The 12,382-nt window shown below is 28.5% G+C and overlaps 2 protein-coding genes across 3 annotated transcripts; one reads left to right on the forward strand and one right to left on the reverse strand.

The window, feature by feature from the left end:
* The first annotated feature begins 511 nt into the window (after window positions 1-511).
* Window positions 512-2,811, forward strand: LOC130958281 (glycerophosphodiester phosphodiesterase GDPD1, chloroplastic-like). The gene is made up of 3 exons (XM_057885207.1): window positions 512-803; window positions 1,253-1,770; window positions 2,136-2,811. The coding sequence occupies exons 1-3, from the start codon at window positions 587-589 to the stop codon at window positions 2,640-2,642; spliced, it is 1,242 nt and encodes a 413-aa protein (XP_057741190.1). The 5' UTR covers window positions 512-586; the 3' UTR covers window positions 2,643-2,811.
* A 534-nt stretch (window positions 2,812-3,345) lies between these two features.
* On the reverse strand, window positions 3,346-8,934 carry LOC130962067 (internal alternative NAD(P)H-ubiquinone oxidoreductase A1, mitochondrial-like). Of its 2 annotated transcripts, none has more exons than XM_057888167.1 (9): window positions 8,353-8,934; window positions 7,719-7,932; window positions 7,452-7,612; window positions 6,830-6,895; window positions 6,587-6,750; window positions 6,383-6,497; window positions 5,734-5,913; window positions 5,164-5,337; window positions 3,346-3,714 (listed from the first exon to the last, which is right to left on the reverse strand). In XM_057888167.1, exons 1-8 carry the CDS (start codon window positions 8,851-8,853, stop codon window positions 5,185-5,187), a joined length of 1,554 nt encoding a protein of 517 aa, XP_057744150.1. In that variant the 5' UTR covers window positions 8,854-8,934; the 3' UTR covers window positions 3,346-3,714; window positions 5,164-5,184. The 2 variants fall into 2 exon arrangements, with proteins under 2 accessions (XP_057744150.1, XP_057744142.1); XM_057888159.1 differs by having other exon boundaries at window positions 3,347-3,714; window positions 5,169-5,337; window positions 8,353-8,933.
* Between the last annotated feature and the right edge of the window lie 3,448 nt (window positions 8,935-12,382).

The raw sequence follows: 12,382 nt of genomic DNA on the forward strand, positions 1-12,382 counted from the left end.
AAAGTAATAACAGGATAATCAACCTTATGGGGTTCTTCAAACTTAATTGGAAATAGGATAAGTACTCTGTTGAAACCAAAGAACAAATGAAGAATAAAAGTGAAAAGAGGGAAAACCAGAAAAGGGGGGAAGGAATAATCACCTTTCAAAGGTGGCCTTGGAGAATTAGAATGCAGAATTGTTTGGCGGGAGACAATTAATTGAGTATCCACCTTTAGAGATCTCATCTTTCACAAATTTGAGGTGAGAAACAAAAGGCTCAAACAACCCTGAAACTACTTTCTCACGAACTCCACCACAAAACACTACCAGCTCACATGTGCAGAGAAAAAGGATCAAACCCAAAATTCCGAAACCCATCCACTAATCTTGGAAACCAAAAAAGATTAGTTCTTGAGATCATAGAAATTCTAGAAGAAAATATAAAAAATTAATATAAATGTTGAACGATTTGCGCTACAATAACCATAAAGTCATAAACAAAACTAAGCAAGGTCAACCTCTTGTTGTCATAAGGAGTTGTCATAATTTATCTATTAAAATGCATGAAAAAGAATATCCAACGTGAAGATCCCATTGAATTGGCATGCTTATCCTCTCTTTAGGTATGGCTTTCCCAACCCCAAATCCATTATTATATATATTCTCCAATACATCTCAACAACTCGCCTCACAATTCCCACAACTTTATTTTCCTCTTTCATTTCAATATTCTCTATCTTTGACGCAAATGGCTCTCAAGCTTCTCCCGGTCTCTCAAATCCCTTCCTTAGATCTATGCTGCTCAAGTCGTTCCCCTAGAGGTATATGTTTAATTTTTGGTCTTTTATTATTTCATATTAATATTTTAGTCTACTACATTTAAATTTAAAAAAATATTAAAAAATTAATAAAATTTATTGTTTATAACCCGTAATTATTCAATAATATTTAAAAATATTGTCTAAAAATATATTATTAAGCTACTAAACTAAAATTATTAAGTTAATAACTTAAAAAAATATCAAAAACAATAAATTTTAGTAAATTTTAAATTTTCTCAAAAATTTAAATGAATAAATTAGCATAATAGTTTTAATTTTGATATAAAATATTTTATACATACATTCAATTAGATAAATCTTAAAAAATAATTATTTTTTATGTTAATCGAATGAATAATCATCTAAGATATAATTAAACAATTATCTTATAATATTAATCAGAGCATCAAAATTAAACTAAAATCCTCTGCTTACTACGAGAATTGTAGAGGTGGAGATGGAGCAAAGGAGGTTTGAGGTGGCGAAGTTTGCGGTGATCGGACACCGGGGAAGTGGCATGAACGATTTGCAGTCATTAGATCAGAGAATGAGAGCTATCAAAGAAAACTCCATTGTTTCCTTCAAAGCTGCATCTAACTTAGCCCTTGACTTCATCGAATTCGACGTGCAAGTCACGAAAGATAACTGTCCCGTTATCTTCCACGACGACCACATCTTCTGTGAAGAAAACGGCACTGTGTTTGGGGAGAAAGTTACGGAATTGACCCTCTCCGAGTTCCTCTCTTGCGGTCCTCAGAGGGACAAGAAAGGAAAAACCCTGCTTAGGAAAACTGAAGAGGGGAAGCTAGTCAAGTGGAACGTGGAACAAGATGACTCACTCTGCACACTCCATGAAGCTTTCGTTAATGTCAATCCTTCTTTGGGTTTCAACATTGAGTTGAAGTTTGATGACTACATTGTTTATGAACAAGGATATCTTGTCCATGTTCTTCACTCCATCTTGAAGGTAAATATATTCACAATTAAACAAGACATTAGGATATATGACCATATTATAAGTTGTGAATATTGTTCATTTTGAGAAGGCTGAAATTTTGTTCAGATATATTAGTTATTTGTATAAAATATATATTAAAAATAAATTAATTTACCACATGCGATTATACACAAGTATATGGTGATTAATTTAGTAATTAATTTTTAGTGTACACGTATATTTTTATTTTTGTTTTTATATATATTTCAATGATTAAATTGTCATAGTTACTTTACAAAAACTAAATTGATGGTTTATTCTAAAAAGTTATGTTGTATAAATAGTAATACATAAAAGACTAGTTATTAATTTGGTTATAAAATTATTGGGGACAGGTTGTGTTTGAGCATGGCAAGAATAGGCCGATCATATTCTCAACTTTTCAGCCAGATGCAGCAATACTTGTAAGAAAATTGCAAAGCACATACCCTGTATTCTTCTTAACTGAAGGAGGATGTGAACTCTATCAAGATGTGAGAAGAAATTCATTAGAGGAGGCTCTGAAGCTTTGCACAGAACATGGATTGCAAGGAATAGTCTCTGAAGTCAAAGGAATATTTAGAAACCCTGAAGCTGTGAGAAAGATCAAGGAGTGTTCTAATAAGCTTTCTCTCTTTACATATGGGAAATTAAACAATGTTCCTGAAGCAGTTTACATGCAACATCTAATGGGGATTGATGGTGTCATTGTTGATTTTGTTAAGGAAATAGCAGAGTTAGTTCTTGATATAAATGGTCAAGGGATGGAGGAAATGTTGCAAGTGAAGAACTTCAAGCCTCAATTCTCACAGCAAGAGCTTTCTTTTCTTTTGAAGCTTATTCCAGAATTGATTCAAATTTGAGCAGAATTATAGATATGCCAATTTTTACTAGCTAATTGAATTTCATTGTGTTTTTTGATTTTGTACATGAATGGGATTTCATGATGAAAGATTATTAACCATAGGTTATACTTAGCAGGTTCTCATCAATGTAGTGACAAAAGGAATTAATACTAGATTATTATTTATGATTGATATTTTTTTCCTCACAATAAATTAAAATTAAATTCTTTTGCATTCAATTCGTGGAATAAGTTATTGGCATATTTATCAAGGTATTATATATTTTCAGTATGATCATTTTTTAGATCTTCTGCATTAACACAAAATGCTTATAAATCGGATCGAACTGTTATAAAAGGTAGATAAAATCGAAATTTTACGTAAAATCAAAAAAATAAATTAAGAACGTAAAATGTAAAATTTTAACAAGATTTAAATCGTAAAATCGTCAGACTTAGTATAAATTTTATAAAATCGATAGACTCATTTAAAATCGTAATATCAAAAAATTTTAAGAGTTAAATCGAGATTCTAGTTATTATAAATAATATAAAATTAATTTTTTTTATACATGTCATTTGAATTTAGAATATCTTATATAATTCCTATCTCTATCCCTCTTTGGTTTATACCTATGATTAAAAGAAAGTACATTTATTTTAGTTTTTTATTACAAAAATAGATCAATAACTAAAATATCATTCCCTTTATTTCTACCATGAACTTATGGTACAAAATCGATAGAGTTTTTCAGTACCATCTCCATTTGATAACTTCATAAAATGAAATTACATGTTTGAAAAATTCAGAGATTCAGAGAGTAAATTGCACCTAGCCAAAGTCTTGGACGAAGACTACAATGAAATGATATTATTGTGATTATTTTATTATACATTTCATAAACATGCACATCAATTTGTTGGTTGTCAATATGTACAAAATGGCCTCACATGGCCAGATTTCTAATTGATTGAGAAGCTGTGAGAGAGAAATTTATGGATAAAGTAATCTCCATCAATTTCAAGATTCAAAAGTTTCATTGCCTTCTTCCTCAAGCCTGCTCCTCATCAATACATGCCACTTGCTAAAACTGAACATGCAACAAAAATCATGCAACTAGTAAGTTCCATGCTGTCCACTTGTAGAGAAAATACTTGAGCCTGAAAATAACTTGCCATTAAACCAAACAAAAGATCCTATCAACACACTTTAAGGGCTTGTGTTGGGGGGCAATTTTCGAAAAATATCTTTCTTTAAATGATATTTTTTTTAAAAGATCTTTTATAAAAGTAAAAGTGATTTTATACTTAGATATCTCATATAAAAAGATCTTTTTATTTATTATATGAAAAATATCTTTTTTTTTTAAGAAAAAAAATCTTTTAAAAAAAAATATAAATTGTAACTTTTCAAAAAAGATATTTTTTTCTAGTACTTTTACTTTTACTATTAAAAATTTATCAAATACACTAAAAAATAAAAAAAATATTTTTTATCGATTTAATGACCTCCAAAATAAAACTAAGTCCTTAATATGTTATTGGAAGAATTTTGTGAATTTCTTCTTTTTTTTTTTTAAGGACAATTTGATACGACAACTTCCATTCAAATAAGAATTGCACTTAAGGAATGTAATGTAAATAATCTAACCTAATAATTGTATCCGTGATTGATTTCAAGGTTTAAACTCGTAATTTTGAGATAACACAAAATTACTTGTTTTTTTTATTATTATATTTTATCTCTCTTCTTTAATTATTTTGTAATAATAAATTAATGTAAAAGAAAATTCTCGTTTCGTGTATTGTGTAAATAAAAATTAAACTCTAAAATAAATATGGGAGTCACTCAGATAAAGATATGTAAAATATCTTTTTTTTAAAAAATTTTTAATAATTAAAATTTAACACGTATAATTAATTAAACCGTATTAATTTTTATAAAAATTAGGTCAGATAAATTAATTTGACCGAAAAAATGGTGAACTAAATTTTAAACTGATCTAAATTAATATTATTTTTTTATAAAAAAAATAACTACAATACTTTTATTATAAAAAATGACTAAAATACTCTTATTATATATATTAATTTTAAGAATCCTAAATTTTAGCCTATTTTTTTCTTTGCCGTCATAGAGTTAGGATTTAGAGTTTTTAAAATTAATATATATATATATATATATATATATATATATATATATATATAATAGAGATATTTTAATTATTTTTTATAAAAAATATTAATTTAGACCGATTCAAAATTAATTTATTAGTTTTTCGACTAAACTGATTTGTCCTATCTAATTTTAATAAAAATAATACAATTTAATCGATTATATATGTTAAATTTTAAATATTTAAAAATATTTAAAAAAAAAAAGACGTTTTTAACATCTTTACGTGAATGGCTCCTAATAAGTATAAGGTAAACACCTTAATATAGTAGATACATAAATAGTTGATAGACCTTGCTGTCCCAGAGTAACAACTAAACCATTTCTCCAACACTACCTTTCTAAAAAGTGCAAGAAATGTTACCTTACTTTTTTTTTTTTGGGTTCATAATCTGCTTATGTCACGGCCAAATATAAGAGTTGTCACCCAATTGATGAATACATAAAATCTGTTTCTCCAGCTGATGACACGTGTAATATACGCGGAGCGCCAAATGAAAAAACTGAGAAACCCTGCCAGAGATAACCCTTTTGCCTCCTGTAACTAACAATAAGATCTTGTCAAGTTTAATAATACCAACCATTTTAAGATTTTAAAGCAAAATTAGTAGCTTTTAGGAATGAATAACTAATGATGATTTTAAAGAAACGAAAAATGTCCTTAATTTTTTATTTCGAAAATAAATAAATTATTGACTAATTAAAAATATAAAAATATTTTTTATTTTTTAAAATACAAAATATTTAAATTTTTTTTGAGAGATTGATTTGTCTTTATATATTTTAGATAAAAACACTTAAATATTTAATATTTTAGAAAATCAAAAATATTTTTATATTTTTAATTAGCTAAAATTTTATGTGTCTTCAAATTAAAAAATTGAAGTCTTATTTGTCTTTTTTCCTTAAATTTTTCATATAACCAATTAATGACCTTGCTCTGCCTAAGATCAACTAAGGCCTTGTATCTTCCAATAGTTGCCATGCTTCCAAGGTGCTTATAAACAAATGGATCTCCAAATTCTATTTCTTTTGCACTGTTTGCATGCCCTGCACCTTCTTTTCCAATTCTGTTTAATAGTTCTGCTAGATATTTTCCTTGTCTCTCTGCTACCTGTGGAATCTTAGTGTTAGCTTCCATGAGAATTTGAAGTATGATTTTGTAAGATAATATGAATAATTTATAGGACGTTACGTGATGTTTTCAACTTTCTACTAATGTTGCTACTTACTTATTAGAATTCATATATTGTAATAGAATTATGCCTTTGATCATTAATCAATGATCAATGAGGTGAATTTTTTCTTACTTATAAAAGACTTGCCATTACTTTATCGTTATCGATGAATCATTGTCACTGACTCACTGATATAAGAAGTTAGTCTAAAAATAAGAAGAAAATTGTGACTATTATCTATGTAACGCTCTCTTCATACTATTTATTTATACATTAAGAATAAATGTATTTATACATAAATATATAGTGAATGATTTTCGTGACGAATTTTAATATGCACGGAACATTTTTGTTTAAATAAATAGTAATGATTATTATTATTAATATAATTTGTGGATGACTTACTTGTGCCAATGCAGGGAGTGTTTGTCTACCTGTGGTTTCAAGAAATCCACAGCAATCACCAATTGAGAAGACATCTTGAACCGAAGGAACACGAAGCCACTCGTCAACACCAATCCTGGTTTGACCACAAAACTATGAGAGGAATTTAAGACATGATAAAAAAAAAAGTGCATCAAGCACTGATTAGAAGTTAATGTAACTAACCTTCCAGAAGGTTCTTTAGGGAGATCCAAAGATTGAATAATAGGAGCAGGGGAAACACCAGTAGACCATACCAACAAACCATAAGGAACCTCAGTGCCATCACTTAGTATTATCTTCTGAGCTTTCACATCTTTCACTATGCCGCGAACAAGACGAACTCCTGACTGATACAAACTTAGTTAGATTTCTAAAGCGCCAAACCAGGAACTGTTATGTTGTTCATGTCATCCATATATTGCTCACCTTTGTCAATTGGTTCGTAGCATAGCGTCTCAATCGATCATCGAACGAAGACAATATTTCATTTGCCTGTACCACAAGATCATTTGTTCTAAAAGTTTAAATTAATTGAATAAAATAAATATTTATATTTTTAGCTTATTTTTATAGAATAAATTTTTATAATAATCTTTGAAATTTATAAAATTATTCGATTTGATTTTCAAAATTCTAATTTTACTATAATAATCTTTTAGATTGAGTTCTGAATATCATAGTAGTCCATAACTCAGTTGTTTCAGTATTGATGTGGCTATAAAATACCACATTAGATCCAATGTAATCTTTCCTTGACTCCACTCCTCCGCTGCCCTTCTCTGCATTCTTTTTCTTCAAGTTCTTTCGGTCATTTCTCTCTTCTTTTTTATACTCCTCAATTCTGTTTCTCATTTTTTAATTATTATAGTGTCCAAAACTAAATCTAAAAAATTATTATAGTAAAATTAAAATTTTGAAGATAATTAAATAATTTTGTGAATTTCAGGGACTATTATGCAAATTTATTCTATTTTTATAACTAAAAAGTAGGAACATGTCTTCTTTAAGACAGAATCCAAAAGAAATTTTACAGATTAAGTAAATATACCTCAATTAGAGTAACACGAATGTAATCCTTGACATGAGCATATCTTTGTTGAACATCTTTCATGATGAAATCACTGAGTTCACCACTGAATTCAACTCCAGTTGGACCCCCTCCCACAACTACACAATGCAAAAGCCTCCGTTTTTCTTCTTCCGTGATTCCTGCACCAAGTAACTAAAACCACGTTAGTCAAACACCACAGCAACAAAATTCAAACATTTCATAAAACCAAATATTTGTTAACATTAATGTTGGAGAAAAATTTACCAGGAACGTCTGACAACATCAAGTTAAGGAGGAGCTTTCGCCGAATTTCCTGCGCGTGATAAACCTCGCGCAGGAAAATCGCATATTCTTTGACTCCTTGGATTCCGAAAGTGGACGGTTTCGATCCTAATGCGATTACGAGCTTGTCATATGAGATTGAAAACTTCCAGGGATCTATTGTTTCTTCACCATCAGTCACTGTCTCACATTGAACCTTCAAAACCAAGCATCAAATTAAATTTCTCCATAACAAGTATCAATATTCCAAGTTTTCAACAAATGATAGCATCAGGGAGAAAGAGAAAGAATCAGGTTTGTTTGATTTGTATTATTACTGCTATAAACAAGGTTGATTATTCTATTATTACATATTTGATTATTTTAATAATTAATTATTTAATTGAAAAATATGTAAATTAATACGTATAAAATATACACAAATAAGCACGCACAAAGTGTTTTTAAAAAACAAAAGTAAAATCAGAAAACATAATTTGATTATTTTAACCTTTTTTTTCTTATCCAAACGGTTCATAGTTTTCATAGTTACACAACCCATGCAGAACAATTCACCTTTACTACAACAAATTAAAATATCACAAAACAAAAACAAAAGAAACACACCATAATATACCATATGGTTATGTGTATCAATGGCAGTACAATTGGCAAGGAAGAAATAAGAACCGGGTTCTCTAGAAAGAGCTGGTTGGATCCTTCCAATGGGTTCAGCCACAGATCTAAATTCAAGTGTTCCAACACATGTTGAAGCCAATAGAGGAGTGAAAACCATGTGGTTACGCGGTGAGACACAAACAATGTCATATGTTGTTGTGTCCAAACCCTTCATGAGTCTACACCCAGCCCAACCCGAACCAAGAACAACGACACGTGGCTTCTCATGGGGCTTTGTTGCTTCCAATAACCCTGAATACTCAATAACATGCTTGGTATTGGAATTTGAAGGCTTTTGTTGAATGGAGTTGGAGCTAAAGTGTGAGAGGAATGTGAAGGCAGGTAGAAGGAAAAATGGGTCAGTGTTTGTTTTTGGTGATGATGATAATTTAGCAATGGTGGAAGAATATTTGGAGAGATTTCTTAACCAAGCCATTGATGTTTTTGGGTCTCTAACCATTATTATTACATGGGTTTAATTTCAGTGGATTTTATATTGGTGCTTGTGTATGTGAATTGAAGATTAGAAAATTTGCATCACAAAGTTTGGATTGGGATAGATGCTCCAAAAAATTGTGGGCTTTGTGTTTTGCATATCAATTTAAGTGGATGAATGGTGGGTCAGCTTGAATGTGATGATGGTATTAAGCATTCGGATTTTTTTAGTGATGAAGTGGCATCTCATTCTATTGACAATTGTCACGATGTGATTCATTGATTTAAGAGACATTCAAAGATCGATGAATGGTAATACGGTATGGTGAGAAAAGAAAAAAAAAGAGATTTCCTTCCTCGAGTAAATATGAGTAATTTATTGTGGGATATGCTAGAAGCAAAGAGAGGAGAGGGGATGGTTGTTTTTTCGATCTCTACCTATTAAATATGGACATTTTGCTAAATTGTTATGTGGGACATATTTTGTACACAATATTTAGGCTATATTTGATTGGAAAGAAAGAAATAAAGAGAAAGAAAATAGAAAAAAAATAAAAAAAAATTTGAGTGAATTTTTATTTTTTTTAGATGTGTTTGGATGGAAGAAAAATAAGAAGAAAAAAATATTATAAAAAAATAATTTTATCTTTATATTATAAAAAATATTGAAAAAAGTAAAGAAATAATATTAGAAGTAGAGAAAGAAAATTAGTTTTCTCTTCATTTTCTTTCCAATGTTGGAGAGAAAAAAATTTGGTGAGTCCCACCAATTTTTTTTCATCCCTTTTCCTTTATCTCTCATTTCTCTCCTCAACAAAACAATGAAAAATAATTATTTTCCTTCTAATTTTTTTCTTCCATTTTCTTTCCTTTCATTTTTCCTTCAAACAAACATAGCCTTGTTGATATTCGTTCGATACGTGTATTTGTTGTGTTTAATTGTATATTATTAAAAAAAAATTTCTTCCATCTAAATATCTTAATACTGTCACGTGTCAGCATATTCAGCTTTATTTTTAACATGTATACTTGAAATAAATTTAAAAATAATATTTATTATTATTTATTAAAACAAAAAACTATTTTATATAATTAAAATAAAATATTAAAAATAATTAAAACATTAATTTATATTTTAATATTAATAAAATATCAAAATATTATTATAATTTATCTAAAAAATATTTTATATTTTATATATATGTGTATTCAGATGTTTTATAAGATTTAAAATTTGTCTATTCTATAACGTGTCTGTGTCAATATCTTTATTTTAAAATAATACAGTATCTCATTATTTATACCAGTATCATAAAATATATCTAATATAAATTTTAACTTTAAATATTTTTAATTACTATAAAACTCAAAAATAACACCCAAGATTAATTCCATTAAAATTACTTATACAATAGGCCTATGAATTTATTATAAGTCCAACATTGCAATTTTCAAGGACTTATTACTTGGTTTATATATATTTATGGACCTATAGTCCATTATAAGCTAGATTATCAATTTAATTGAACTAATAAAGTTTTAGCCTTCTTGAGAATAAATTCTTAGCAAAACAATTCTTTGTGCTAGTTTGGAATAATTTTTTTAATAAAAAAAATATATTTTTTAAATAGAGTATTTTTATTCAATTTAAAATTTAGTTATATACGTCTTTTAAAAAATATTTTTATCAAAAAAATATTTTTTTTAAAAAAAACTAGTAATATCTTACTTTTAAAGATATAAAAGCAAAAAATACTTTTAATGTTTAAAAAATATTTTAAAAAGTCTATCTAAATGTAAAATAATTTTTGTCTATTAAATTTTTTTTAAAATATAAAAATAAGTACTAATAGTAATCAGTAGCTAAGAGAAAAAATGTTGAATCTTAGCCTCTTTTTTTCTTTACTTGTTACTTTGTTTTTTCATGGAAGAAACAGAAGAGATTTTGAATTTTATCTCCTGACACGAGAAAGTTCAGAACACAGTTACTTGTTAGAATAGGTATGGTGAGACGTTGTTGGGATTAAAAATCAGGAGATACTTTTATTTTGTCTCCTAAGTAGCAGAACCAGAAATGGAGAAGAGAGTAGAATGTGACATACATATGTATCCTGGTTTGGCTACTTAGTGCAATGCAACCTACATCCAGTATCTATCACAACAATGATGAAATTTCACTATCTTTTCAACAGTTTATACATACCAATTCTCCCTAAGATCTACCCCAATCGTATCTAGGACAAGTCCAGATTCTAACCCAACCTGAATTTGATTAGGACTCACCCTAACTTTCAACAACAAAGTGCTAACCCAACTTGTAAGGGAATTCTCTCAGGATCATGATACAAAACAGAAATACTTACAAAAGATTTTTGAAATAACTTAGGCTTCTTTTCCGAGTTTAACTATCTGTCTTTTACCATTCATTACCTTTTTCTTACAAATTAAACCTCATCATATTTGTCTTTTTCTAATGAAATTCAGACATACTAAACTGAGAAAAAGATTTACAAAATAAAAACCATGAAGGATAAGAGCAAGAATAACTTAAGGAGCTATGGGAACCGAAACAAGTGCTCTTTCTCTCTTGCTCAATTATTGGCCGTTCACCCCCTATTATAGAGGAGTGAAGTTTCCAAAATTTGAACCAAGTTCAACACTTGGGTTGTTTTCTTCTCCAACATCAGAACCAGCAGCGACGTGGTCAGTGGAGAGAGAGAAGGCTGAATCTGTGACATGCAACCATACAATTCTCTTTCATCATTTTTCTTCAAGTTCTTTGAATCTGGCGTATATATTTGCTTTAGCTTCAAGTTTAATTTTTTATTGTTGATGAGCTACTGGGTACATTTGACTTCTTTGTCTTCATAGATGCTTGAATGGTGCTTGTAGTTCAAAAAATTTTGTCACGATTTCTTGTAAAACACACAAATGAAAAAAATCACCTTTTTGTGGTCTTCTGTTGTGTTGAGATCTCCCTTTTGTTGTAGCCCTTTTTACTTTTTTCTTACTTAAAAACGGAAGTTAGCCTTTCGATCTTCTCTTTGCCCTAGCTTTGAATATTTTCTCTTTCTTTTTTTTAGTTCATATATTGATGTAAAGAATATAGAAGAGAGAGACAAGATAGTTTGTGTTCGATAAAAATGAAAATAGATTCAAATAAAATTTAATTTGCTTACTCGATTAGTGATTAGGTTGAAGAGAAATAAGTTTAAATGTAGTCTCCGAATTAGACTTGAATCTTTATTTAAATTTAGTTTGATTTTTTTCTATCTCATAGTTCAGCCGTCCAACCTTCTTAGATTAAGATTGAAGTGAATATAATAGTACTACCGAAATTAATATAAGATCAAAGTGTGTATATAAACTTACTTAATGGGTCTGTTTTAATTTAATTTAATTTTCTGCATACTAAAACAAATATATCACACAACCAATTTAATAATAATTTAAATATTTAATAATTACTTTAATCATGTTTTAGTTTTTCAAAAACTCAACAAATACTTTTTTTAAAACCAATCCAAAATGGCGCTTGATTTTATTAATTTTTC

The sequence above is a fragment of the Arachis stenosperma genome, chromosome 1 (genome assembly GCF_014773155.1).
Source record: "Arachis stenosperma cultivar V10309 chromosome 1, arast.V10309.gnm1.PFL2, whole genome shotgun sequence".
Lineage (NCBI taxonomy): Eukaryota > Viridiplantae > Streptophyta > Magnoliopsida > Fabales > Fabaceae > Arachis > Arachis stenosperma.